Source organism: Chlorella variabilis (genome assembly GCF_000147415.1).
Source record: "Chlorella variabilis unplaced genomic scaffold CHLNCscaffold_25, whole genome shotgun sequence".
NCBI classification, from domain to species: Eukaryota; Viridiplantae; Chlorophyta; class Trebouxiophyceae; order Chlorellales; family Chlorellaceae; genus Chlorella; species Chlorella variabilis.
In genome coordinates, this window is record NW_005435063.1 from 33,766 (window position 1) to 59,378 (window position 25,613).

General features: G+C 67.5%; 6 protein-coding genes across 6 annotated transcripts in view; 3 read left to right on the plus strand and 3 right to left on the minus strand.

The window, feature by feature from the left end:
• Positions 1–1,879, plus strand: part of CHLNCDRAFT_59044 (hypothetical protein) — a gene marked incomplete at its 5' end in the record, with an annotated part of 3,002 nt that extends 1,123 nt beyond the window's left edge. The window contains 4 exons of the mRNA XM_005843922.1: positions 273–429; positions 633–653; positions 802–907; positions 1,084–1,879. Coding sequence (XP_005843984.1) covers positions 273–429; positions 633–653; positions 802–907; positions 1,084–1,229 — 430 coding nt within the window. The 3' untranslated portion in view covers positions 1,230–1,879. The remainder of the gene's footprint in view (positions 1–272; positions 430–632; positions 654–801; positions 908–1,083) is intronic.
• Positions 1,880–2,146: 267 nt separating this feature from the next.
• CHLNCDRAFT_59045 (hypothetical protein) lies at positions 2,147–3,219 on the minus strand (the record flags this gene model as incomplete). The annotated part of the gene is made up of 4 exons (XM_005844006.1): positions 2,147–2,188; positions 2,345–2,593; positions 2,863–3,064; positions 3,182–3,219. The coding sequence occupies 4 exons, from the start codon at positions 3,217–3,219 to the stop codon at positions 2,147–2,149; spliced, it is 531 nt and encodes a 176-aa protein (XP_005844068.1).
• A 456-nt stretch (positions 3,220–3,675) lies between these two features.
• On the plus strand, positions 3,676–18,861 carry CHLNCDRAFT_54730 (hypothetical protein; the record flags this gene model as incomplete). Its single annotated transcript, XM_005843923.1, has 50 exons — positions 3,676–3,734; positions 3,823–4,142; positions 4,630–5,287; positions 5,420–5,815; positions 6,107–6,254; positions 6,594–6,751; positions 6,839–7,009; positions 7,096–7,232; positions 7,382–7,522; positions 7,661–7,746; positions 7,875–8,030; positions 8,148–8,338; positions 8,499–8,667; positions 8,788–8,853; positions 8,975–9,074; positions 9,162–9,316; positions 9,442–9,564; positions 9,645–9,736; positions 9,999–10,078; positions 10,247–10,375; positions 10,462–10,581; positions 10,830–10,924; positions 11,149–11,268; positions 11,412–11,541; positions 11,638–11,754; positions 11,849–11,991; positions 12,107–12,207; positions 12,318–12,466; positions 12,597–12,715; positions 12,820–13,489; positions 13,580–13,866; positions 13,964–14,071; positions 14,176–14,418; positions 14,553–14,675; positions 14,779–14,893; positions 15,041–15,205; positions 15,244–15,306; positions 15,412–15,473; positions 15,587–15,703; positions 15,867–15,947; positions 16,138–16,500; positions 16,688–16,892; positions 17,035–17,104; positions 17,214–17,301; positions 17,391–17,435; positions 17,551–17,681; positions 17,863–18,208; positions 18,382–18,397; positions 18,500–18,567; positions 18,685–18,861. 50 exons carry the CDS (start codon positions 3,676–3,678, stop codon positions 18,859–18,861), a joined length of 8,172 nt encoding a protein of 2,723 aa, XP_005843985.1.
• Positions 18,862–19,105: 244 nt separating this feature from the next.
• Positions 19,106–20,365, minus strand: CHLNCDRAFT_139459 (hypothetical protein; the record flags this gene model as incomplete). The annotated part of the gene is made up of 4 exons (XM_005844007.1): positions 19,106–19,266; positions 19,384–19,876; positions 19,987–20,172; positions 20,267–20,365. 4 exons carry the CDS (start codon positions 20,363–20,365, stop codon positions 19,106–19,108), a joined length of 939 nt encoding a protein of 312 aa, XP_005844069.1.
• A 407-nt stretch (positions 20,366–20,772) lies between these two features.
• CHLNCDRAFT_32746 (hypothetical protein) lies at positions 20,773–22,631 on the minus strand. The gene is made up of 5 exons (XM_005844008.1): positions 22,499–22,631; positions 22,325–22,419; positions 21,950–22,104; positions 21,250–21,378; positions 20,773–20,955 (listed from the first exon to the last, which is right to left on the minus strand). The coding sequence occupies exons 1-5, from the start codon at positions 22,606–22,608 to the stop codon at positions 20,815–20,817; spliced, it is 630 nt and encodes a 209-aa protein (XP_005844070.1). The 5' UTR covers positions 22,609–22,631; the 3' UTR covers positions 20,773–20,814.
• A 790-nt stretch (positions 22,632–23,421) lies between these two features.
• Positions 23,422–25,613, plus strand: part of CHLNCDRAFT_54732 (hypothetical protein) — a gene marked incomplete at both ends in the record, with an annotated part of 4,789 nt that continues 2,597 nt past the window's right edge. Inside the window, 7 exons of the mRNA XM_005843924.1 lie at positions 23,422–23,466; positions 23,771–23,923; positions 24,113–24,256; positions 24,486–24,572; positions 24,790–24,846; positions 25,038–25,100; positions 25,366–25,441. Of these exons, the coding sequence (XP_005843986.1) occupies positions 23,422–23,466; positions 23,771–23,923; positions 24,113–24,256; positions 24,486–24,572; positions 24,790–24,846; positions 25,038–25,100; positions 25,366–25,441 (625 nt within the window). The remainder of the gene's footprint in view (positions 23,467–23,770; positions 23,924–24,112; positions 24,257–24,485; positions 24,573–24,789; positions 24,847–25,037; positions 25,101–25,365; positions 25,442–25,613) is intronic.

Genomic DNA, 25,613 nt, shown 5'->3' on the forward strand with positions numbered 1-25,613 from the left:
GCAAGGGCTACCGCGGCGTGGTGTGCGGCTGGGACATGGGTTGCTGCGAGGGCGCCGAGTGGCGGGAGGCGGCGGGTGTCAGGTGCGGCGGCGGCCTCTCCCTGGGCACACCTGCCTCCCTGCCGCTGATCATTCATCACGCAGTGGCGCTTCCAGTGCTGGCCACCGCCAGCCAGCGCGCTCCAGCCCGGCAGCCGCCCCACCCCTTCCTGCTCACGCACCGCGCCCCCACGCGGACGCCTCCCCGCCCCCGCCCCCTGCCCGCCGCGCAGCGAGCTGGCCCACGGCGCCGACCAGCTGTTCTATCACGTGCTGGTGGACGCGCGCGACTGGCCGCTGGATGGCGACACCCCTCCCGTGGCGTATGTGGCTGAGGAGTGCCTCACAGCCGGCTCCTCGGCAGACTTCTCCTCCGACCAGCCCCTGGTGGTGAGCGCGCTGCTGCAGGCAGCAGCACATGGCTGGGCGGCTGCCCGGGTGGCTGCCTGCCTGGTCAGGAAGGCAGCCACCCCTGCAAGCGCGCAGCGGGCCGAGCATGCCAGCCCGCCAGCCCGCCAGCCCGCCAGCCCTTGGTGCCGTCCCACCCCGCCCGCCCACCACCCTGCGCCTGCCCTTCCCCTCCCCGCCTGCAGGACGGCTCCTTTGAGCACCCGGTCCGCCGCTGCCGCCGCGCCACGGGCCTCGCACTGCCCCTGCCCTGCCGCCGCGTAGCCCGGCCTGCGTGTGTACGCCAGCTGGCCAGGGCACGGCTCCTGACCCTGGCGATGCCTGCCGCCTCCCTCTGCCCTGCCACACCTGCAGTACTCGTACCTCCTGTTCCTGGGCGCCGACGGCCAGGGCAACATGGTGCCCGCCCGCCAGCTGCGGGACAAGTACTGCGTGGGGCGGCGGGACGTGTATGTGCCTGGTGAGCTGCCGGCGCATGCGGTGCGGGGGCAGGGGCGCGCAGCGAGGCGCTGAGCCGCGGCAAGCACATCGCGCTGCTGCCAGCTTGTGTGTTTCTGGCGGTGGCGTGGCACGCGCCGGCCGCCGGTTTGGAAGCTCGCCTGTCCCACACCGGTGACCGCTGCCACATACGTGCAGGCGACAGCCGGTGGGAGGAGGACGAGGACGAGGGGGAGGGCGGTGGCAGCGGCGGCAAGGGGCCAGAGGGGCCCGAGCCGCCGCGCGGCGAGGGCGGCGCGGGGCGCCGCAAGATCCCCGGCATCGACATGAGCAGCCTGGACTGAGCCTGATGAGGCTGAGGCCTGCTGCCACCCGCGCACAGACCCGCGCGCCACACCCCCTGTACTATGTGCCCACACACCTTGCCCTTTCAGCAGCAAGCCACCCCACCACACGCCTTCTGTTCATGCGCGACCGTGCATGGTGGCGCCCCCGCCGAGAAGACGAGATGAAACGACGATCCCCGCCATATCTTGCAAATCTGCACCCTCCCTATCCCTTGGTTTTGCTCCCCTCCGACTATGTTTTCCTCTCCTCCATTCACTTGCCATAACCACCCACGCCCGCCGCCGGGGTGGGCTTTCGCTCCATTTCAAGCAGCACCGCTGTGGCTTGACGACCAGCATGTACCCGCCCCTGCCCCTGGCTGCCAGCTGCTGCGAGCCCCACCTCCTCTTTCATGATCGGATCCAACTGTGGAGAGTTTTTCTTTGGCGAGGCTCGCCGGCCCCCTGGGCCCCTGCGCCTTCCCAGCCCTCTACGCGGCTTTCATTGCAGCAGAGCCTCCCGCCGGCCCTGTCTCCACTGAACTTGAACTTGTCTGCATCTCTCGTCCCATTGCCAGTTTGCCCCTTTGCCCCCAGCACTGCACGAATAGGCCAGAGTGAGAGGCCACTACTGCGCTGTGCCCGCGCTGTCGTAACTGCCGAGTTACAAGCCGTAGCAAAACAGCGCCAAAAATCAGGGGGTACCGCAAAACTGGGAACAGCAATGCCAAGGGTCCAGCCACGGAAAAAATAGCCAGCATCTTCTCTCAGGTGCGTGCAGGCTGCCCGCCGGCCAAGCGGTGGCGGGCAGTGCTGGCAGCACGGCAGGGCTCGGAAAGGGGTGGCGGGACGAATCTCGGCGTAGCAGCTCCCAGCACAATGTGTGCCGGGCTGACGCCAGCCAGAGCGCCACACCCCACCAGGCCTGCCACTGCTCAGCGGCCGCGGCCCAGGAACCTCTCAGCATCGTCCAGCTCCTGCAGGTGGCGGCTCAAAGGTCGGACCAGGCCAGGTGGTGGCAGGGGAAACAGGGATGGTATGCAGCAAAGGTGGGCAGCCCTTGGAGCGGCTTGCCGGCAGCTGGCGGGCCCCCGCCACCGCCCCCCGATCCCCGCCCGCGCCCCCCTGCTCACCTTGACCAGGCGCTCCAGGCGCTTCTTTGGGATGGGCGCGGTGGCGCCAAAGGAGTTGAGATGGCCCGCCATGGCGTTGACGGCGGAGTAGGTGTTGCCGTACGAGGGGCGGCCGGAGAAGGCGGTGTCGCGGCGGTAGCGCGCCACCCAGTCGTTGATCTCCTTGCGCACCGACTCCATCGTCTCCTCGCGCCCGGGGGCGCCGCGCTCCAGCAGGGCCGCGTTGCGCACGTCCGAAATCACCTGGCCCTGCAGGGGCGGGCGGGTGGAGGGGGGGGTGCGCAGGCGTGCGCCGGGGGAAGGCGGGGTGGGTAAGCGAGGGTGGTGGTGGAGATGGAGCGGCGCCGACTTCCACAAACATGCAGAGGCAGGCCTTGGGTCTGGCATTCCAGCGGGGCTGCCAATGCCATGCGCTAGCGTGGAGCCAACACCCGATCGGTGACCAGCCGAGGCAGCGGCGGCCGCTGCGGCTCGGCCCACACTCGGGCTGCCACGCTGCCCAGCCCACCGCGGCTCACCGTCTCCTTCTCGTAGCGCTGCTGGGCCTTCTCATTGCCAAAGCCGAACAGCGCGTGCGCGGGCTGCGGGGCGGCGGAGAGGGCCGCCAGCGCCGCGAGTGCTGCCAGGCCCGCCTCGCGCCGAGTCACGCCCTCGCTGCGCTGCTGCTGGGCCAGCGTCACCACGGCGCGGCGGTTGGGACGGGCAGGGCGCCCGCAAAGCCTGCATCACGCAACATGTGCGCTCATAACCACAGACCGTGCCTCCGCTATCTCTGCACCCGGCCATGAAGCGGTTTAAGGGCGATGCAGGCTGGTTTCAGCTGGCGGACCCCCTCACGTTGCCTGAAAGGCGGTGGCAGCAGTGCAGGCCATCATCGCTGGGTCTCCAACACGCAGCCGAGATTACAACAGGTCTGTGGCGTAGGTCCAAACACGAGTATGGCAGCAATGGGCTTGCCGACTGGCGGGGGACGGGGATGCCATCGCTCGTAGTGCTCGTCCTGCGCGGCCCTCAAACCACTTCGCAGATGGCCACAGGTGTTGATCAGCACGCCCTGTCTGCTTCCACACGGCCCCGATCTTGCCCATGGGTCAGTTGCAGCCGGGTGTTTGAGCCGTCGCGTCCCTCCCCTCGCCTTCACAACGCACCCCGCGCCTGCCCGCCCTCTCCTCCCTCTGGAAAGCGCTAGCGTTGGCAGCAGAGCGGCTAGCGGCCCGGGTCCTGCACGCTGACAGCCGGGAGCAGCTGTTTAACACCGCGCCGGCACACCGCGCTGGCACCTGCCTCCCTTGGCCTGCCGCTTGTTTCAACACCGCTCCAATCGAACCAGCATGGCCAAACGCCAGCTCCGCGAGCTGCAGCGCCTGATGGCGTGGTCATGGGACAGTCGGTGAGTGCGGCGCAGCTGGCGGGTGGCGTCGAGCAGGGATTCACACCGTGCACGTTGTCACGCCCCTCCTTCTGCTGTGCTCCTGCAGGGTGGACGAGCATCCGCCTGGCGAGAAGGCCATGCACGACTTTGAGAATGTGCTGACTTTCCAGCTGGACAACCGGCGCCGCCGCACCACGCCCGCCTCCAAGGACGTCGCTATGGCGGCGGCAGCAGCTACAGACAGCCCCGCGCCGCCCGCCGCTGCTGCCGGCGCCACCAGCAGCGCTAAGCAGCCGCGCAAGGCATCTGCCGAGCGCAGCGTCAAGCGCGCCTCGCCAGCGCCGGGCTCTGGTGACACCGAGGCAGCGCACAAGGACAGCGCGGCGCCTGTTGCAATAGCAGCAGCAGATGGCCTGGCAGCCGCAGGTGGGGTCGCAGCCACCAGCCCTGCGGCAGCTGTGGAGGCCACACCTGCTGCACGCCACCAGCCGCCGCTGCCGCAGCTGAGCCCCGCGCCACCAGCGTCTTGCTCTGCCGTCACCCCCGCCGTGCTGCTGGCGGGCGTGGAGCAGACGCCTGCTACCGTGGCCGGCCCTTTCAGGTGAGCAGGGCCACGGCTGCCTCCCACGCTGTCCCTCCTCGCCACTCAGCACACATCGTGTCCCCTTCCTTGACCAAACCCCGGCTGCAAGCACTGGCTGATACTGCCATTCCTGCTCCTCTTGTTGCCCTGTTCCCCCTGGTTGCAGCGGACCCACTAGCACTGGACACCCGGCAGCAGCGCTGGCAGATGCACACTTCCTCCCCACCCCCGCCCCCACTCCGCTGCCTGTGGTCGGCGCCCCATGCCCGCTCAGCAGTGCAATGCTGCTGCCTGGCTCCTGCGGCCTGTCTGCCGCTTTGGCTGAGGCAGGTGTGGAAGCAGCCTCCGCAGCGGCAGCCGTGCATTTCAGGCAGCCTGCCCCCCGCGCAGTGCTGACCAGCAAGAAGCGCAAGGCTCAGGATGCCCTGGGGCAGGGCCTGGTGCACGGCGGCAGCGCAGCAGCAGTGCCCGAGCTTGGTGTTGCGGATGCGGCGGCGGCAGCAGCGGGGGCTGACGACCTGCTGGCCATAGCTAGCAGCCCCCCAGCCCCGGCCTCGCTGGCCAGGAAGCGCACCACCTCTCCGGCAGCGGCAGCAGCTGTGCCGCCTTCGGTGCAGCAGCGGCCGCAGGGCGACACCGCGGCTGTGCCCATGGACACAGATGATGCACTGGCAGCTGCCACCCCGCCGGCTCAGCCCGCTCTGGCTGGCGCAGCCGCGCCCGCCCCGCCAGTGCAGCCGCTGCAGCAGACCACACCTGACTGCTCCAATGCAGCGCAGCCGCTGGCCCCGGTGCTCGCCAGCCCTGTCGCCACAGCGGCGGCGGCGGCGGTGCCTGTGGCGGCGGCCGAGGTGCCCACGCCTGTTCTGCAGGCGTTTGCTGCGGCAGACCAGCTTGTCTATCACAACCCCCGCCCCTCCTCCTGCCCCCCGCTGTTCAAGCAGACGCCAGGGCAGTCGGGGTTCGTGCCCGCCCGCGTGTCCAGCAGGTGTGTGTGTGCTCGCATCTGGGCTCTTCCCTTGCATCAGGATTCTCTGCCTGCCTTGGCGCTGCCCAGGTGCCCTCCACCCACAAACTCTCGCTCACCTTCCGCCTGCCCTGCTCCTCCCTCCTGCCGCAGGTCTGCCGGCAAGTCCCCACTGGGCAAGAAGCGCGAGTCGCCTGGCGGCTTGGAGGGCAAGGAGAACAGCAGCGTCAACGGGAGCGCCCAGGGCCTGGCGCCGCGCACCGCCGAGCCCGCCATGCCACCGCCTGTAGGCCTGTCTGGCTGGAAGCAGCAGCAGCTGCAGCAGCTTAGCGCTAGCTTCCACAGCCGCCAGCGCCGCCTGCTGGCGCTGCTGTCAGCCTGCAACCGGCTGCAGCAACAGCTGCCGCCAGCTCAGCCGGTGCCGGTAGCCCCTGCTGCCAAGCCGGGCCGCGGCGCTGTCAGTGCAGTCGCCAAGCCGCCGCTGGGCCCGCGGGCTGCCGCCCTGGCCATGAGCCGCACGCTGGGGCGCCTCAAGGAGCAGCAGGCGCTGTGAGGCCTGCGGTGAAGCATTGGCAGGAGCCTGGAGCAGGGCAGCACCTGGAAAGCCACTTGTTCTGTGGGTGCTGCGCCCCTCATTTCACCGTTTACACCTCCCCCCTTCGAATTCATTGCCATATAATCGTTCTGCAATGTTAACATACTACTGCACCTCTCCTTGACCACGTTTCGGTGCAAGCAGCCGCCGCTGGCGGGTCATGGTGGCGGGGTGGCGGCAAGCAGGCGACAGGCGCTTTGCCGCATTCAACAGGAACTGACCCACCAGGCAATTGCATGGTGCAGGACTCCCAGGGCCAGGAATTCCATGCATGTGCTGTTGAATGGCGCCGCCGATCGATTTGAAGAAAGACATTCCGCCCATAAACCCTTCCGACCTTCGGCCTGCATTTTCCGCCTGGGGCTGGGGAGGCTGTCCGCTGGGGCACAGCGCGTGCCGTTCTGCGTGCTGACCCGGAGCGGAGGTCAGCGACTCGTCGTGCCGGCGAGCTAACGGGCCTGGCTATTGCGCGATGGCGCCCTCGGAGCGTTCCTACAGCTCTGCGGGGGCCAGCAGCGAGGGCTCGGCAGCGAGCCACGAGAGCCTGGGCGTGCTGGGCCGCTCCGGGGGTGACCACGATGCCGATGCAGTCCTGCGCGGGCAACAGCAGCAGCACCAAGGCGAGGAAGGGCGCCTGGGATTGCGCGCTTAGTCTGGGGTTGCCGGCCGCCGGCGCCCGCCCGCACCCCTCCCTGCTCAGCGGCTGCTGCGCCCGCTCCCCAGCCCCTGCAGGAAACGTTGTTTGGCGTGCTCTTCTACATTTTCTCCAACAGGTGGCTGCCTACCGACTGGCGCTATGTGCTGCTGGCCACCCTGCTGCAATGGGTCCAGATCCTGATTCTCTTCTTCGGGCCGACGTTTGGCTGGAACGTCGACTGGTCGGGGAACAGGTGCGCGAGGTTGTTGGGGGTGTTGCGGAGCACGCGCCGCTCCGGCTGAGCGCCGCCTTTGACCACACCTGGCTCCGCCCCGTGCAGCTTTTGGCGCTTCTACGTGAAGCTGCAGCTGCAGAATGCCATCACCCAGCGCGGCTTTAAGGTGTATCAGGGCGTGCTGTTTGGCGGCACCGCGCTGGTGCTGCTGCTCCTGGCCATCGTGCTTTGGCTCCACTTTGCCCTCAAGACCAAGCAGAAGTTCCGCTGGCAGTGGTGGGTGGCCAGAGGTTTGAGTTCATGCCACTGTATGTACCAGTTCTCGCATACACCCAACATGTACCTGTCTGCCCCAAGCGCAGGCCCAGCCACCTGCTGCGCATGTGCATCAGCGTGGTGTTCACCAGCCTGCAAACCAGCTACCTCCTGCTCTTCACCGTGGCCTTCAACTGCAACTCCAAGGCCCTGGGCTACACCAATTACTACTTCCCAGACAGATGTGAGCTGGCAGGGCTTGCTGCCTGGGCTGCCAGGCGTGCCTGCAGGCTGCCACACCACGCCCGCCGTGATTCCTTGCACGGAGGCAGGGTGCCTCCGCTGCTGTGCCAACCCTGGCCTGCCTCGCCCCCGCCCTTGTGTGCGTCGCAGCATGCTTCAGCATGCCCCAAGCCGCGCTGTTCGGTGTGTCTGTGTTCATGGCGCTTCTGTTTGAGCTCCTCAGCGCCCTGTTTGCGCTCATCGAGACGGGCGCCACCGAGCCGCTCTCCCCAAACCTCCTCTCCCTGTCTGGTGAGCCGGCGGCGCAAGGAGCGCGGGCAACAGCCATGCCCTGGCCGGCCCTTTCGAGGGCTGTGCTGCAACTTGCAGGAGTCCACGCCCTGGCTGGCCTGCTCAAGGGTCTGCTGGCCTCCCCATCCCTGCCTGCAGCTGGCAACCACTTTATCACCCGCCGCATCATCAAGTTCACCTTACCTCTGGTGCCAGTGGCGCTGAAAACCGTGCCCCGCTGGGAGGTGCGTGGCAGCCGCCGGCGCATCCTGTTCTGCCTGCACCGGGGATCGTGCCATTGCCAGGAGAACACGCCAGCTTGGCTGCTTGTTGACAAGCGTTCAAGGCTGCCCTGGTGCTTCCCTGCTGGCAGGGCTGGATCAACCTGCTGCTCATGTCGTACTTTTTGTACCTCACAATCCGGCGCGTGCCTTACCACCGCTCCTACCTCAACGTCGCCGAGGCCTTCCTGTACTCGTGGTGCTGGTATGCCTCCGGACTGGTGCTGATCGGCATCTACTACCCGCAGGTGACCTGGGAGCAGGGAGGGCAGCTTTGCTGGCTGTAGCGGTGCCACCAGACCTTGCGAGGTGCCTCTCCACCTCCCATGCAAGTACTTCCCCCACCCCTGCCCGGACGCCTGCAGTACTGGCCCTCCCTCACCCTCGCCTTCTATGTGGGCATCGGCCCGCTGGGCCTGGCCTGTGGCTACCTGTGCTGGTGGCGCCTGCAGCGCATGTGGCGTGTGGCCATGATGTTTGAGCGCTGGACGCCACAGCTGACGCGGCGCGAGGTGCACCGCTTCCACGACCAGGAGGAGGTGGAGGTGGTGGCCAGGTGCGCGGTGTGCTAGTGTGAGGTAGCCAGGGCATGCCACAGGCTGCTGGTGGCAGTAAGGATGCCGTTGATGTGGCCATCAATCTGCTGGTGGCCATTAAATCTGAGGGCCAGTGTGTGCTGAACAAAGCCCCGCTGTGCCTCCTCCCCATGCATGCAGGGTGTGCCACAAGCTGATGAAGACCGAGATGCTGGTGTGGGTGCCCATCCCGCTGTGGGTGGCCTGCGCCAGCAACGTGCTGCGGGCTGGCCTGGTGCAGTTCCCCGACTCGGCATTCCTGAACCTGGTGCTGGGCACGTTTGAGGCGGTGCTGCGTCAGGAGCAGTCGGTGAGGCCACGGTCCACTTTGGGCAAGGATGCAGCGCTGGACACATCCTGCTGCTTCTCATCCATCAGCGCTGCAACTAACTGACCAATCACACATGATTGACCCCCGCATGAGCTGCAGGGAGGGCTGGGCTACCTGCAGAAGGCGCGCAAGTGCAGCCGCATCACCATCGCCGAGCGGTTCCAGGTGGGCGATTAAGGAAAGGGTCGGTGTGCAGCAATGCCTCGCAGCACTGCTGGCATGCTGACTCCTTGCGGCCGCTCAGCCGCCTTGCTGCTGTCCCCTGGCCACCTGCCCTGCCCCGCAGTGCTATGTGCGGGAGCAGGAGAAGCTGGCCAAGAAGACAAAGGAGAGCGACAGCTCCGCCATCCTGGATGCCACCAGCTGGGCAGAGTACCAGGCGAGGGGTTAGGGGCAAAGCGGTGAGGAGAGCGGTGGAGCAGGGCTGACGGCAGCTCACCCGGTGTGCTGCCACCTGCAGGCCAACTACCGAGCCGCCATCCGCTCCCACAAGGGCGCCCTGACGGCGCTCAAGTCCTTCTGGAATCTGCTGCTGCACAGCGAGGTGTCCATGCTGCACCTGCAGCGGAACTTCCAGGAGATTGAGCGGACCCGCGCCGCAGCAGAGCGCACATACAAGACCGTCATGGTGGGGCGGGGCTGCTGCTCAGCAGCAACAGGGCTGGCCACACCTGGTTGCAAAGCACTAGCAAGGGCTCCCCACCACCAGCGGCTGTTGATTCTCTGCCTGGCCCCACGTCCTTGTGCCTGCAGGAGCGCTACCCCTCCAACCCGCGCATCATGCGAGCCTACTCCCGCTTCCTGCAGCAGGTCACGAACGACCCACACGGCGCCGCCCGCTACGCCGCCTCTGCCGACCGCATCGAGCAGCGCCAGGTGGGTGGCGTTGGTCACTGGATGCACTGCCCAATGCACGGGGTGGCATTTACGAAGTGTGCCTCGCCCTGTGCTAGCAGAACGAGGCGCGCCAGGAGGCCATGTTTGCCCAGACCCTGGACAGGCACTTCAAGGATGCGGCGGCAAGGAAGATGATGGCCATGATTGATGAGTGAGCAGTGGGGCGGGGTTGTAGGCAGTCGCGGCAGCGCTTGCATGCTAGTGGTCCTAGCAGGACAGCTTGAGCGCTCGCCGAGGCCTGACGGTCCCGCTTTTGCTGTGCAGGACCACTGACGCAGTGTGTGTGATCAACCTTGAGGTGCTTGTGTTCCCCATTCGTGTGTTGGTCCGCCATCCCTGATGTTGCACATCCAGAGAGCTGCGCCCAGCTGTTCACGTTGGATGCACCTGTTTGCCGCCGCCCCCCGGCGCAGGGTTGGCTACCGCAAGGGCGAGCTGGAGGGCTGCAACGTGTCGCGCATCATGCCTGCGCCCTTCTCGGTGCAGCACGACGGTGGGCATGGCTGCTGTAGGGAGGTGGAGGGGCTGACGTGGCTGCAGGGGCTGACAGTGCTCATGGGAAGGGGCAGGTGGGCTGGGGGAGTGCCCGTACTGGCACCACACCGGAAATGCACCACTGGCTGGCATGCCTGATCCTCCCGCCCCTGCCGCTGTGCTGCAGGCTACCTGCGCAACTATGCAACCTCCCGAGTGGCTCGCATTCTGGACAGCACGCGCGAGGTGGTGGCGCTGCACAAGCAGCGGTTTGTGTTTGGGATCAACCTCTGCGTGACGCCCGTCACACTGGGAGGTGAGCAGCAGGGGTGCACAAATGGAGACGGCTGGTGATGGCAGCAACCAGCTGATCACGGCATTTTCTGGCGCCCTACCGTGCAGGCAGCGAGTGCTTCCTGGGCGTGATCCAGTCCATCAGCGATGACCCGCACGTGGCAACCGCCTACTGCACGGCGGGGGGCACTGTGGTGTGTGTGAGCCGCGGCTTTGGCAACGTGCTGGGTGAGTGCAGCCTGCCCAGGATGGCTGGGACTGCTTGAGGCTGCTGGGGATCTTGCCCCTTGGAGTGTTGGTGGAGATCCTGCCTCCTTGTGCTGCCCACCTGCCCCAGGCTACGCGCCGGAGGATGTCATCGGCAAGGCAAGCGGCTGCTCGCTGGCTGGCACACCGCCTCGATGTGCGGGTGTCGCGCAGCTTCCTGCCGACCCCTGCCATGGCCGCGGCTTGTGTGCTTACACCCCCGCTTGCAGGCCTTCCACACCCTGAGCAACAACACCGAGAAGGCGTCTCAGGTTGTCACACAGATCGTGAATGGCAGTTCGCAGGAGCAGCACGACTTTGGAACGTGAGCACTGTGCTTAGCACGAGTCTGCTTCTGCCTTTCTAGGGGCTCACCCTTTACCCTGCTGCCCTTCCACCATGCAGCATCATCATCTGCTCACGATATGGAGAAGGCGAGCTGCTGTTCTGGCACTAGCTGGCGGCAGCTGTTTTCACTCACCCTCTTGCTGCCAGCCGCCGAGTTGTCTACTGCCCCCTGCCTTCTGGCCTGCCGCTGCTGCTGCAGAGGTCCAGGTGGCGTGCAGCGGCAGCAGGGCAGGCACGGATGCGGTACGCGTCGCCAAGATCCACCTCAGCCACAACGACAGGTTCAGCGGCCTCCTCGTGGTCAACACCGCCTCCTCAAGGGTGGGTGTGCTGCTGGCTGAAGGGACGTGGGTGTGCTGCTGGCTGAAGGGACGTGGGTGTGGCCCCAGGCTGCCGGGAGCCATGCGGCATCATACAGGATCCTCCTGGCCCTTGGCCTGGCCCGCTGACCGCACCGCCTGCAGATCATTTACGCCAACGCCAGCATCAGCGAGCTGCTGGGCTACAGTGGGGAGGAGCTGATCAAGATGAAGCTGCACGAGACCATGCCGGAGCCGTACGCCCAGCTGCACCAGCGCTACATCAAGGGCAGAGGTGGGTAGCCTTGAACTTGAGCACTTCTTTGAACTCCTCAGCAGCCCATGTTGAGGCACCTTGGACCGCCCAGCCTGTCGCTGCCTGCCCATGCAGACCTGTCGCGCTGCCCTGGGCTCAAGTGCCGCTCCGGCCGGGTGGTGGAGTTCAAGGACAAGAGCGGCAAGCTGGTGCCTGCCCTCATGGAGCTGTCAGAGCGCACCACGGATGCAGGTGGGAGTGCTGCTGAACGTGTTATGCCTGCACTCATGTTGTTGCTGCCGCAAAGCTGGCGCCTGCTGCCGCACCCTGCCGCACCCTGCCGCAGGCAACATCTTCTCGGTGAAGGTTGCGCCGGTAGCCAGCAAGGAGGAGGCTGAGTACAACCAAGTGACGCTGACGGTGGACCCACAGGGCGTGGTGGTGGCGCCGCCGCAGGGCAACACCGCCATCCTGGGGCTGGAGCGAGATGTGAGTGCTGCAAGCCGCATGGAAGAGGTGGCTGTCTGTGTGTTTCCATGGGACGCAGGGCTGGCAGCTCATTGTTCAGCCCGCTGCCCCTGAGCTGGTGGCTGTGGTGGTGCAGGAGGTGGCGGGGAAGCCGCTGGACGGCTTCCTGGATGTGTACAGGCGGGACAAGCGCAGCGTGACGGAGGTGCATGCCGACATGCTGGCCAAGACGCGCAGGTGTGAGGGGTGCAGCGGTCAGCCTGCCGAGCCCTGTGATTCGAGGGAACTCCACCACGCTGCTGGTAAGCTGTCACGCAAGTGCTTGCCGCGCACGCTGCTGTGTGCAGCAAGGAGGTCAGCTCCTGGCGCATAGCTGCCGCGGTGCGCGGCAAGCGCTCAGTGCCCTGCGTGCTCGTCATCGTGCTGCCTGAGGAGGGCGAGGAGGGCAGGGCCAGCGGCGGACAGCAGCCCGCCGCCATGCACCTGTACAGAGCAGGTGGGAGGGTTGGGACTGGAGTGAGGCGTGGCATGAGATGCGTGAATTGTGGTCTGAAGCCTTAGAATGGCGAAGGCCGATGCCGCCTTGCATCACAAGCTGCGACCTGTTTAGCACCGCGTGGCTGCAGATTATTTGGAGGGCACTGTGGAGCTGGACTCGAGCTGCAAGATCAAGAAGGTGTCGGAGGAGGCGGCTCTCATTTTTGGGGTGCCAGCTGCGTCGCTGGTGGGCGAACACATCCAGAAGGTGAGCAGGCACCCTTGGCAGCACAGCAGCTCCTGCCATTGTGGGCAAGGTAGCGATTCGCGCATGTCATCGTGCCTCGCTGCGTCTTGCTCCTGTCCCCGCAGATCATGCCGCGCGTGTGCCCCAACGGCAAATCCTCTGAGCTGCTAGTGGGGCGCGGCCAGAAGGGCGGCAGCAAGCGCAGCATCGGCGCCGTCACCACCGCCGAGGCGGTGCATGTTGATGGGCGCAGCCTGCATGTGACGGTGCAGGCTGCTGAGTCGGCAGAGCGGCCCGGCAGGCAAGAACTGTGTGATGGGCATGGCTGGGGCTGCGAAGTCTTGCACATGCGAGCCTCTTCTGCGGGTGCAACCACCGGTCTGGCCTCGGCAGGTCTACTGGAAGAGAGGAAGGTCCAGTCAGTCATTTCTACTCCATCCAACTGCAGGTTCCTTGCCCGAATCATCATACCCCGGCCCACCAGTGCGGTCACCTCTGGCACGGCAGACCAGCTGCCTGGCGGCTTGGTCGCGGAACAACGCTGGACTGCGGCAGCAGCTGCCACCGCTGGCGGCATCATGCAGCCTGCCGTGTACCAGGCTGCCCTGGCACAGCATGCGGGCGAGGCCGAGGGTGGTGCTGCCGCTGTCAACCCGCCGCCCGGCTGCCCGTTCCACCGCGCCATGAGCGGCGGCAGCTCGGTGCTGCAGCGCCTGGGCGTGGGCGGCAGCAGGCCAGCATCGCCTGGGGCAACTGCAGCTGGCATGGTGCCCAAGTCGCCCCTTGTGGGCTCAGGTGCGCCGGCTGACTCTGGGGCTTGGAAGCGTGAATCCCTGCCAACAGAGTGAATGCACAGCTAAGAGACGCTGTGCTGCCTGGCCGCAGGCTGTCCCGTGAACCGCGACACATCTGGCGTGCTGGCGGGCCTGCATTTCCCGCGGACCAGCCAGTTTGCGGTCCCCTGCGTGGCAGCGCAGGCCGCTGGCGAGGTTGCTGCCGCCGTGCAGGCGGGCAGCCGGTTCACGCACTCGGCTGGCAACCAGAGTCAGGGGGCCACCCAGGGCGGGGCCAGCGTGTGCCCCCTGGGCTTCCATCAGACCACTGAGGGTGATGATGTGGCCGGCAAGGGCTCGGCTGGGAGTTCAGAGCGCACCATGAGCATCAGCAGCCAGGTGGGCAGGCATCAAAGGCTCCTGCTGTTGACGGAGGGCAGCTGCGGGACTCACCTGCTCAAAAATGCACGGTGATCGCTTTGCCTGTGCGCTGCAGGGCGATGAGCAGGCGGAGCAGGCAGGCAGCGAGGGAGCTGCGGCTGGTGGCGGCGAGGAGGATGAGGTGGACCCCGCTGAGCTGGCGGCCAAGATGGCACGCATCCAGGTGGGCACGAGTGGTGCTGCTCACTGATGGCATTGACAAGGCTGGCTGGGGAGGTTTGGGAGCTGAGATTGTGCTGCTGGGTTGCTGCCATGGACACTCCGCAGAGCTGGCTCAGTGGGCAGCGAGAGGGGGCGGATGAGGAGGCGGGCGGCGGCACCATCGCGGCTCACACCCGCGTCAAGTCTGGAGAGCTCGTGGCTGCGCCACACAGCCGCCCCGGCACCGGCAAGCAGCCGCTGGCGCAGCTGCCGGATGTGAAGCTTGCGGTGGAGGGGGATGGGCCGCCCAGGCAGCTGCACAGGGCCGGTTCCGCCAGCAGTCTGGGCGACTCTGATGCCACATCGAATGTGAGCTGGACCTGATGGCTGCTGGGTTTGCCGACATAGTTCAGGCAGGCTGCACTGCATTGGCACAGTTCCAGCTTGACTACGTGCGTTTCAACCATCCCTGGCTTGCCTCCTGTGCCGCCCCTCGCCCGCAGGTGGACAGCAGCAACGCCGAGGAGGAGGATGCCGCGGCCGACTTTGGCCGCCTGAAGCGCTTCAAGAAAGCCTTCCAGCTGCTCAACACCTCACGCAACAGGCGCGCCATCAACGCGCTGCAGGTAGGGCGAACCTTCCAGTGGTGCTGTGCATACCTGACATCGCACTGGTGGCGGGCTGCTGCGGCATCCAAGGCTGGTGATGCCTGCTGCCCGCTGCCTGCAGGCGCAGCTCAAGTGGCTGCTGGCGCTGCTGGTGGTAGCGCACGCCGCCTGCTTTGCGGTCACCTACATCATGCTGGACAGCTCCTTGGTGTATGTGCAGCAGATCGACCTGGCGGGTGAGCATCGCGGGAGGCCACCTTCAAGGAGTGTCACTGGGAGTGGACCAGTGCTGGTGCTGCTGCTGCTGCTGCGCCAGCGGCGACGGCGGCAGCTGCACGCACACAAAGCCTGGCGCCCTGCCCTGCCTGCCGAGCCCTCTGCAGGCCAGGCGGCCCGCAACTCCATATCGGCGCTGACAGATGCGCGCAACATTCAGTATGCGGGCGTGGAGATGGCGGAGTTTGGGGAGGTGCAGCTGTTCCCCCCACAGAACGTGTCGGGTGAGGGGAAGGAGGCTGGAGGCACCGTAGAGGTGGGCATCGAGTCATGTGCGTTATGCTGAATGCTAACCTCACACTAACTGCAGCCGCCATCCTCCTGTCCAAGATCGAGCTGTTTGAGGAGGTCCAGGAGCGGCTGTACTTCCAACGTGAGTGTGGCGGGAATGGGCAAAACCGGCTTGCTGCAGCCGCCGTCAGCCCAGCCATGGCTCCAGGCAGCCCCCCTGTTCGGAACCCTCCCCATCGCCGTGCAGGCTCCAGGGCGGCAGCAGACACGCGGGCCTTCTACCAGGAGACCAGGGTCAACGTGACCGAGGTGAGGCAGCCAGCAGCTTTGGACAGCTGGAACAGCTGGGGTCGTACGCCGTGTGCACAGCCAGCTGCCTGCCCACTGGCGCTCCAACAAGTCAATGCCGGAATCCACTGCAGTATGCTGACACGCTGCACGGAGTGGAGAGCTTCACGGTGGAGATGAACATGTGGGACAGCAGCCAGCGTGCGCTCGACTCGTTCAGATCAGTGGCAGGTGTGTGCGCTATAGCTAGGGTGTGTGGCGGCGCAGGCGGTGCTGCCCACCACCTATGCGCAGGCGCCCAGCTGCCGGTGGTGCTGCAGCAACAGGATGGATGCCGTAGGCAGCTATGCTGCGTGGCAGGCGCCAGCCGTATGCCGCGCCTGCTGCCGCGCCCTGCTGCCCACTGACCTGAAGAGCATCCACCCCGCAGCGCTGCCTGAGAAGTATGTGTACAACATGACCATCTACCCGGAGTGGCTCTTCCTCATCAACAACGTACCGGAAATCATCTCCAGTGAGCGGGCTGGCAGCACTGCGGGGTGGCAGCGTGCAGCAGCGCCCAGCACTCTCGCTTGCAGCCAGGGTGCCCGCCCGGCTTCTCGAGAGCAGGCGAGACCCGCTCCGAGCTTCGCTGCTTCTGCGCCGCGTCCCCGCTGTGAGCCTCATCTTTGCCACCGACCTCCAGACGCGCCTGGCAGTGTCGCGGCTTGGATCCATCGTCGCCGCCACCTGGGGCCTGCTGGGGGGCGAGGGCGTGTTCATCCCGATGGTCGCCGCCTACCTCTTCTGGTGGGGTGCAAGGAGCAGGCCCACAGCGACACGGCACGACTGCCGGGCCTGCGCCCAGTCCAACACAGTCCTTGCGTGTATATGCAGGCTGCTGCGAGCGGTGGCGCTGGAGCGCTTCAGCCTGTTTGCCCTCTTCCTCTACATCCCTCGCCCGGCGGTGCTGGCGCAGGCCAGGTGGGGGCTGCCGCTGGATCACAGATGTGGCGGGGCAGAGGCCACCCTGGTGAAACTTGAAATCTGCGATGCTCAGCCGGTGGTGGTGATGCTGCCTGGCATGCAGGGCGCAGGTGGAGGCAGACGAGCTTGACCATGACTCAGACGACGACGACGATGCAGAGGCAAGCAACAGCTTCGCCCAGCTTGGCCGCGACGCTGTGCACTTTAGCCCAATGGAACCATTGCTGCTGTGCATACTCACACATCCCTTCCGCCTCCTGCTGGTGCAGGGGCAGGCAGCCGGAGCGGCGGGCGCCGTCAGCATGCAACTCAGCGCGCGCACGCTGGCGCTGCGTGCCGCCCAGGATCGCATCGCCATGACGCGGCGGCGGCTGTGGGCCATGATGAGCCCCCTGGCGGTGTGGCTGGCCCTGGTGGCCCTCGTCTGGCTGCTGCAGTACTACTGGATCAGCAGCGCCGAGGAGCGGGTGCTGGGTGAGCAGGTGGCAGTGGTTCGAGCGCGGTGGCAGGCAGGAGGGTGCACCGACGTGACCAGCTGCCGACAGAGTATGCCCGCCAACCACCCGTGCCCGCCTGACTCCCTGACGGTGGCTGCTGACCGCCCGCCTTTCTGCAGGCCTGAATGCCAGCGAGCGCCTGTTTATCTACAATGCACGGTTTGTGGAAGCTTTGGGTGCACCGCTCCAGTGATCTGCGCCGCTGCAGCACAAGGCATGGCCCCATTGCCTGCACAGCACCCTGCTCCCACCCAGCGCTCCCTCTGCCCTGCATGTGCTCTTGCTGGCCCTCACGCAGTGCCCGCTTCTTTGCCAACGAGCTGACGGTGGAGGGCAACCACCTGGCGGCAGACAACGACATCACCCTGGCCCTTCGCGCCGAGCTGGTGTGTGGGTGGTGGCGGCGGTTGTGGCTGGGTGTTGTGGGATGCTCCCTGCCTGCCCTCAGAAGGACAGGCGCCCTGCTGCTGTGCAGGAGCGCGCATCTGTGCGCCTCAAGTTCTACAGTGACACCATCCTGGTGGGTGGACGACAGCTGCGGCGTGCTGCCGCTGTGCGTCCTCGCGGCCATGTCCCTGCCAAGGCCTTGCTGGCAGCGCGCTGTTTTGACGGTTGGCGCCCGCCCCGGCGTGCAGTACGGCTCCTACAACCCGTACCGCCCGCTGGACAACGCCGCCAACAACCTGGCGCGCATGACCTTCAAGGGCACCCTGTTCTCCAACCCCGGCCGCAACAAGCTGCTGTTTGAGCAGCACGTGTGCCACAGGTGGGCGGGCGGGCGCTGGGTTGAGCTGGAAGGCGCACACTGAGCTTCCCTCATGCGGGCCGATGGTATGGCCAGAATACGGTGTGCCAGCTGCACTGGTTGAGACTGCTGAAACCTCGTGCTTTTGGTTGTTTCGTTGTTGTAAAAATCAAGCCTGGCCTCTCATGCCACGGTGCTGCAGGGAGGACGCGTCCACCTGCCTGCCCCCAAGCGACTACGCCTACTACACCTCCCAGATGGGCCTGGACACGTACCTGACGTCCATGGTGGAGGCCAGCCACCTGCTGGCGCGGGAGGACATCGCGGCCATCTCCGTCAACCACCCCGTCGTGAGATCTCTAGAGGCGACACGACCTGGACGCAGCATGACTGTCTGGAAGGCTGCCGGTGCTCGCTGGCATGACGCAGTGACCAGTGCTGGTGCGGTACGGTGCCCGGTGCAGGTGCGGTACATGCGGGACGTGGCGGTCCAGGACGGGATCGCCATGCTGATGAAGGGCAACCAGATCTTCATGTACATCGCCAACGTGAGGGCAGCGCTGGGGGCGCGGCCGCCGCTGCTCGCTCACCTCGCTGCGCGGCGCTGCGCTGTGCTGTGCTGTGCCGTGCCGTGCTGTGCTGTGCTGTGCTGTACTGTGCTGGTCACTGAATCACCGGTGCTCTCTTGCCTTCCTGCCTCCATGGAACTCCTGGCTGACAGTTTAAGTACACCAAAGGTGAGGGCGGGTGCGGCTGCTGCTGGGAAGGCTGCTGCCTCTGCTGGGATGCCGCGGCGGCGCCGCTGCCTCTCACCAGCTTGTCCCCGCCTGGCGCTGCAGTCCTGCAAGGCTGCGCGCTGGGCTTTGCGATCGCGGGCGCCCTGGCCTTCCTCTACTTTGTCGCAAGGGTGAGACAGCGCTGGGCGGGCTGTGGCGGGGATGTGGCTGGGCTGGCCCTGTCACGCCCCATGCATGCTCCTTGTGCCTGGCCCTGCCTGACCCCTCTCCTCCTGCGCCCCCTGCAGCCCTACTTCCGCGCCACGCAGCAGGAGGCGCGCAAGGTGGCCGAGGTGCTGAGCCACCTGCAGGGAGTGGACTTTGGGGCGCTGATGGACGCGGCAGCAGGCGGCGGCGGCGGCGGCGGCATCGCGGTGGGCCGCTCCAGGTCGCAGTCGAGCGACGGAACCCAGGAGAGCAGCTGAGCAACCGAGGCAGCAGTGATGCCAGCGCTCTCCCCATACTTGCTTTTCTAGATGCCACAACAAAGTCAGATGATCCTGCCAAGTTTTGCAGCACTGCAAATGTGCTTGACAACCACGCAACACTTGCCGTGATCCCCCAACCAATCACCCACCCCTGCTACTGTCTTATGCCTGCGGCGCTCCCTGTATGGTTGCTGGCTCCACGTTACACACCCCTGACACAGTCGCCTGCCTGTCACAGCCGCTAGCGGGTGAGGCGCCGCCGGTGCTCCGCCTCCGCCGCCTCCCAGCTGCCCCAGCGATCCACCGCTGCACGGCGCGCATCCAGCCGCCGGTACAGGTGCATGGGCTGGAAGGCGGGGTCCACAGGGTTGGGATCCACACAGCGCGGGAGTGGGGCCAGGTCTGCGGGAGGGAGCAGGGGCGCGGGAGGGTGGCACCAGAGCCAGCAGGCAACAGGGGCTCCACCAGGGATGTCCCACCCCTGGGCACGCGCTGCCGCCCCTTCACGCTGCACCGCACCTGCATCCCTGAGGCAGCACTTGCGCTTGGCGGCCGACGCCGACAGCAGGCGGTGGTGTGGGCGGGGGGTGACGTAGGCGGCGGAGCAGGCGCGGCACAGGCGCACCCGCAGCGTGCCGGCCCCCAGGGTGTGGCGCTCGGTGGGCTGGAAGCAGTCGAAGCAGCTGCGCTGGTACTGCTGGCGGTACCAATTCCGCCAGTCGATGCCGGGCTGCTGCTGCTGTCCTTGCTGCTGCTGCTGCTGCTGCTGCTGCTGCTGGGCCGCCCCTGCGGCCGCGCCCGCCCCACCCGGCTGGCCCCAGCCTCGCAGCTTGCACTGCTGCTCCCACAGGCCCTGTGCATCTGCCGCCGAGCCCACGGCACGCCACGCCTTGCAGGCTTGCAGCGCGCAGAACAGCGTGTCGTGGTCCAGGTGGCGAAACACGGCGGGCAGGCAGTCGGGCGGCAGGTCTGGCGCGCCGGCGGGCCCGACACCGGCGTCGGGAAGCTGGCCCTGCACAGCACCGGCACCAGGTGCAGCAGCGGAGTTTCAGGGCCTGGCTGCAGGCAAGCCGACAGCTCTCTCCAGTGAGAGCCCCAAAGCTGCCGGGGCCGGGCCCGCACCTGCTCCTCCAAGACCTCCAGCGCCCTCCGCGTCACCGCTGATCGGTGCACCTTGACGGCGGCATGCGGCATGCCCAGGTCCTCTGTCAGCCAAGCCAGCAGCAGGGCGGGAGTGACGGTGGCGGCGTGCTGCAGGATCGACTGGCGACGTGCCTCCACCGCAGCCAGCGCTTCTGCCTCTGTCACCTGCGGGCGGCCGCGCGGGCGGTGCCGCCGTGGGGGGTCCAGTCAGGCGGGGAGGCGGGGAGTGGACCCTAAGCTCATCCTGACCACGCCCAACCTGCTCTGCAGTCCCATCGACAGGGCTCGGGGGTGCGGCAGGGCGCTCGGCAGTCTCTTCGCCCGCCCTCTGGTTCTTGGCCGCTCTTTTGCGGACCATCGAGTGAGGAATCGAAGTGCAAACCTTACACTCACGTTATTTAACGGGCAAATGCCCCGTTGCCTTGAAGTCCTTCCCTGCCCCCCTGGCGCCAGCGAGCCCGGCGCATGGCCCCGCCCATCTCCTCCTCGTGCCACAAACGGGACGCTGAGCAGGTTAAAAAATCTTCTCGGTGAGGTTTTGGTGAGTATAAAATTGAACAAGCGTGCGAATACGCAACAAAAAATCCCGGCTGCTGCTTGAACCCGCGCGCACTCGCCGCGGGCCGCGGGCCGGGCCCCGCCGCGAATCACACGGGCGGGCCCTGCCCCGGCCCCCGGCGCATCGCCGGCGCGCGCGGACGCCTCCAACGCCGCGTGCACACGCCACGCGCGCCTGCTGCTGCTGCTGCTGCCGGCAGCGGCCGCGGCTCGCCGCCGCCGCCGCCGCGGCTGCTGGGTCGGGCGCGCCTACACGCGCACGCCCTCTGGCAGCACCCGCCCCAGAATGTCGGCAGACAGCTTGTCCACCTGCGCATCCAGGCCCTTCATGGCCGCCGCCTTCTCCGCCTCCAGCGTCGCCAGCGCGCGAGACAGCTCGGCATCCACCTTCTGCGCCAGGGCACGGGGCAGGGGGCGGGGCGGGGCCCAGGGGACGCCGGTGAGCAAGTGCTCCCCAGCCTGGTGCGCGCGAGGCAAGAGCGCAGCGCACCAGCCGCAGGCTCCCAGGCACCAGGCATGCAATCGCCCTGGCCCCGGGGCAGCCGCGGCCATGCCCAGCCACTCCCAGCCACGCCAGCCAGCCAGCCAGCAGCTGCGCCCCCAGCCAGCCAGCTGCGCCGCCAGGCAGCCCCAGCCACGCCAGCCGCGCCAGCCAGCCAGCCAGCGGCAGCCGCAGCCACGCACCGCCTTGGCCTCCGCCAGCTCCTTGGCGCACTCGGCCGACACGACCGCCTTGGCCTCCGCCACCTGCTTCTGCGCGGCGGCGTGCGCGTCGGTGATGATGCGCTGCGCCTCCTCCTGCAGCCGCGCAATCTGCAGGGGGGCGGGGGGCGGGGCGCGGGGGGGAGAGGGCAGGCCAGGCGGGGTCGGGCCGGGCCAGGCAGAGGACGTGGAGGGGTGGGGCAGGGGCGGCCCAGGCTGACACATGGGGCCGCTGGCTGCACCGTGCGCACGAGTGCTCCTGGGTGGCGTCTGCTGGCTGGCTGGCAGACTGCTGCCTGCCTGCCTGCCTGTCTCATGGTGCCCATTTCCCAGCCAATTGCCAGCAGCGAGGGTGAAACGGCCGCGTGTGTTGTTGCCACAGGTCGAGATGCCTAGCAGCCAGCCACCCCTACTTTCCCAGCCGCACCAAGGCTGCCTGTGGTGTGCTTGTTGTGCCTGCCGCCCCGCGACTGTGCTGTTGCGCTGCCATTGCTGCTGCCGCTGACTCTGTAGCGCAGCTGAGCCCCCGCTGCTGCTGGAAACAACTGCCTGGTGAGTGAAACCGCCGCCGCCCAAACCTCGCCAGCTGACCCGCCCCCGCTACGTCTCCCACACCGGCCCACCCCTGCCAGCGGCCTCGCTGCGTGGCCTGCGCCGTCGAGCGTGCAGCACGCCCACCCACCTCTGCGCCGTTGCCCTTCACCAGGCCCAGCTTGCCGCGCAGCTCCGCGTCACGCGCGTCCAGCACGGCGCCCACGGGCCCAAACCAAAACTTGTCCAGGAACACCATCAGCAGCAGGAACTCGCCCACCATGATGGGCAGGGTGAAGTTGAAGTCTGCGCCGGGGAGGGCAGGGAGGGCAGGGCTGAGGGAGCGCAGGCGAGGCCGGCCAGGCCCGCCGCCCCCGCCCCACGTCGGGCGGCCTCGCCGCCCGCTGCAGGCCTCCTGGCCGCCAATGCGCCGGACCAGCCGCTTGCTACGGCGCTCCTGCGGTGCTGGGGGCCGCGCCAGGGCGCCCAGGCGACTGCGCAGGGCTGCTGCAGAGCCCTGGCTCACCGAAAATCTTGCCGGCCTCGGCATGGGCGGGCATGGACAGGATGACGTTGGACAGCGCGGTCAGGGCGGCCGGCTTCACAATGGCGGGCAGCTCACTGCAGGGATGGGCGCGGCGGGTGCAAGGGGGTGACTGGCGCACAGGCCCTCCCCGGTCGCCCCAAACGCATTACTCACAGCTTGACGGGCGCCTGCTTGGGCTGGGCGGCGCACAGGACCACCCGGCGGGCGGCCTGGCGGCTGGCCGTGAAGGCCGCAGCGGGCCGGGCAAGAGTGAGCGCCTGCATCCTTCCGCCTGGCGACCTTCGGGAGGAGAGGGCTCTTGGGAGGTGTGGGCAGGCGCGGGAGCGCTTTTCACGGTGGGCGCCCTTATCCGACCCTGAACGCCAGCTCGGCCAGTTTCGCCCGAGGGACTTGCAGCAGCCTCGATCGGGTGATCACCTCGATTGCAGGATGTACGCCCACCTATGAGTGCCTTGTCGCTGCTCAAGGCGATCATCTCCATTGCACGTGCGGCGCCTCTCCCCTCTCGCCCAGCACAGCGCCACACCCATAGACATGGAACAATTTGCAGGCAAATGCAAATTGTTCAGCGATCCAGCCTCACGGGACAAGTCGATGGTCGCTGCTGAGTGGGCGGCCGCGGCGGTGGTGGAGACGCGGCAGCGGTGCGGAGCTTCATTGGTGCTCTACATCGATACAGCCTAAATTGCGGCTTTGCTGCTGCGCCAGCCACTTGACAGTCGGCGGCCACGTTGCGCCGAGCCGTGACCACACTCGTTCTCACCTGCTCATCATCAAAAGCGGCGGCAGCCATCACCGCCGCTGCCCTGCCGCCACCCGGCTTCAAGTTCAGCTGCAGCATTATAATGACCTGCTGGGGGGCACAGCCACAGTGCCAATGCTGCGCCGCTGCAGTATATGCCACAATAACAACACAGGATCAGGATCTAGACGCCAGTCTAGTCATGTGAAGGCAGCACCGCCCGCTCCCCCCCCCCCTCGCTCCATGCATGCACCGCCCACGATCGATCTATGATGCAAATCCCGCTCGTCACTTTGCCTCATCCGTGCTGCTACTGTGAGCTGTATCATCAAAGATGGGCAGAGGACCGAGACGAGGACGAGGCGGCGGGCGGGGTGGGGTGAGTGCTGGGGGTGTGGCGTGCGCTTTCACAGCTGCATCGATGCACCATACGCCATGCTATATTCAGCCCGGCGCTCCGGCACGGGCGGTGCATGCGGGGGGAGTGCAGCAGTTGGCCGCGCCTGGAGTGCTCTAGAGCGACAGCAGCAGCATGATTTGGGTATTGCTGGCTGGACGGATGGAGTGGCACCGGCTGGGCCGGCATAACCTTGCCTCCCCACCTCCGCCGCCTGCCGCCGCCTCCCATCACCCGCCGCCCGCGCCGCCGCCCGAGCTGAGCCAGCCCACACCGTGCACTGCAGAAGCGCCAGCACAGCGGTGATGGTGACGGCGGCGGCGGCAGCGAGGCGCGCAACGTGCGCCCCCGCACCGACGCCTGGCGCCTGCCCGGCGACATTGAGAGCAGCGGGCTGTTTGAGGCGTACTATCAGGGGCAGGGCGTCTGCCCGCCAGAGGTGCGCCGCGGCACCTGCACGGCCGCGGGCAGCCCGCAGTGCCGCGAATGGGGCGCTGGTTGCGCGGTGCCTGGGCTGCCTACATACAGAGCGCGGCGCTGAGCAGTAGCCCACGAGGCACCGGGCTGGGCGGCTGACTGTGCACCCACATACACCTACCCACCACACACACGCGCACACACCCCGCAGGAGTGGGATGCTTTCATCCTGGCCCTCAAGACCCCGCTGCCCATCACCTTCCGCATCAACGGCCGCGGCCAGCACGCCGACCGGCTGCGCGAGAAGCTGGAAACAGACTTCATGGCGCAGTTCAGCGCGGGGCAGCCGCTGGTGGTGCGTGGCTGGCGCCGCGGGCGCTGGCCGGCCGCGCGGCAGGCCGCCACGTAGCAGGCCACCGCCTGCATGCCGCAGCCATCGCCGCCGCCAGGCTGCCGCTGCCGTGCCTGCTCCGCCTGCCGCGCCGGCCTGCGTGTGGGCAGAGCCGCTGCCGCTGCCGAGCCGAGCGGCGGCGAGCCGGAGCGGGCGCTCACGGCCTCCCTGCCGCATTGCTGCCCCGCTGCAGATTGATGGCGAGCCGGTGGAGGCGCCGCACCCGCTGGACTGGTACCCCGACAACCTGGCCTGGCAAATGAACTTCTCCCGCTCGCAGGTGGGGACACGCTGGGGCCTGCCCGCTGTGCCTGCTGTGCATGATGTGCATGCCGTGCATGCCGGCCTGGTGACAGATGATTGTTCGCTATGTGGCGACGGACAGCAGCGCGGCCGCCGTGAGCGGGCGCAGCCGTGCCTGCTGGCGGCGGCCACGCGCCGCGACGTGCGCCCATCGCGCGCGCCGCCGCCGCCGCCCGCCGCCCCCTTCCCTGCAGCTGCGCAAGCAGCCGGTGCTGGAGGCGCTGCACGAGTTCATCAAGCGGGAGAACGAGGTGCGTGCTGGGCGCCAGCCTGGCAGACCGCGCGCGCGGGGCTCGCAGGCAGCGGTGTGCCGACCGCTAGGCGCCCCCTCCTCTCCCCATCTTTCGGGTCCGGGTCGCTGCCTGATGCCTGCCCGCATTATCTAACGCACCACCCCTGCCTGCCTGCCCCCTCCTGCCCCGCTCCCGCTTGCCCCTGACAGACCGGCTCCATCACGCGGCAGGAGGCTGTATCCATGGTGCCGCCGCTCTTCCTGGATGTGGAGGTGAAGGGGGGGTGGGGGTGGGGCTGGTGGGGCTGGTGGTGGTGGGTGAGGCGGCCATCAGGGCCACGAGGGCCGCAGAGTGGCAGCGGCGGGAGCCGGCGGGGGCTGCAAGGGCTGCCGGCAGCCACGGCTCGTGCACCGCGGCGGCGCGTCCTGCGTCGCCGCACGTTGCCGGTGCAGCCACGGCTGCCACGAGTCTGTTTTGCAAGCACGCTTTGGTGACCGACTGTTGCTGCCGCCCCTGTCCCTGCCCCCCCGCTTGCAGCCCCACCACTGGGTGCTCGACATGTGCGCCGCCCCCGGCTCCAAGACCTTCCAGCTGCTGGAGGCGCTGCACGCGGGTGGGCGGCGGCGGCGGCCGGGCATGAACCCCTGAGGGGGGCGTGCAGGCGGCGGCAAAACAGGCCGGCTGGCTGCTGCTGCTCGGGAGCGGCGCCCTGCGCGGCGGCCCCGGCGCCTCGCCCCGCCGCGCGGCCGCTGGCGTCCCCTGGCTGCCCCCGCTGCCCTACTAGC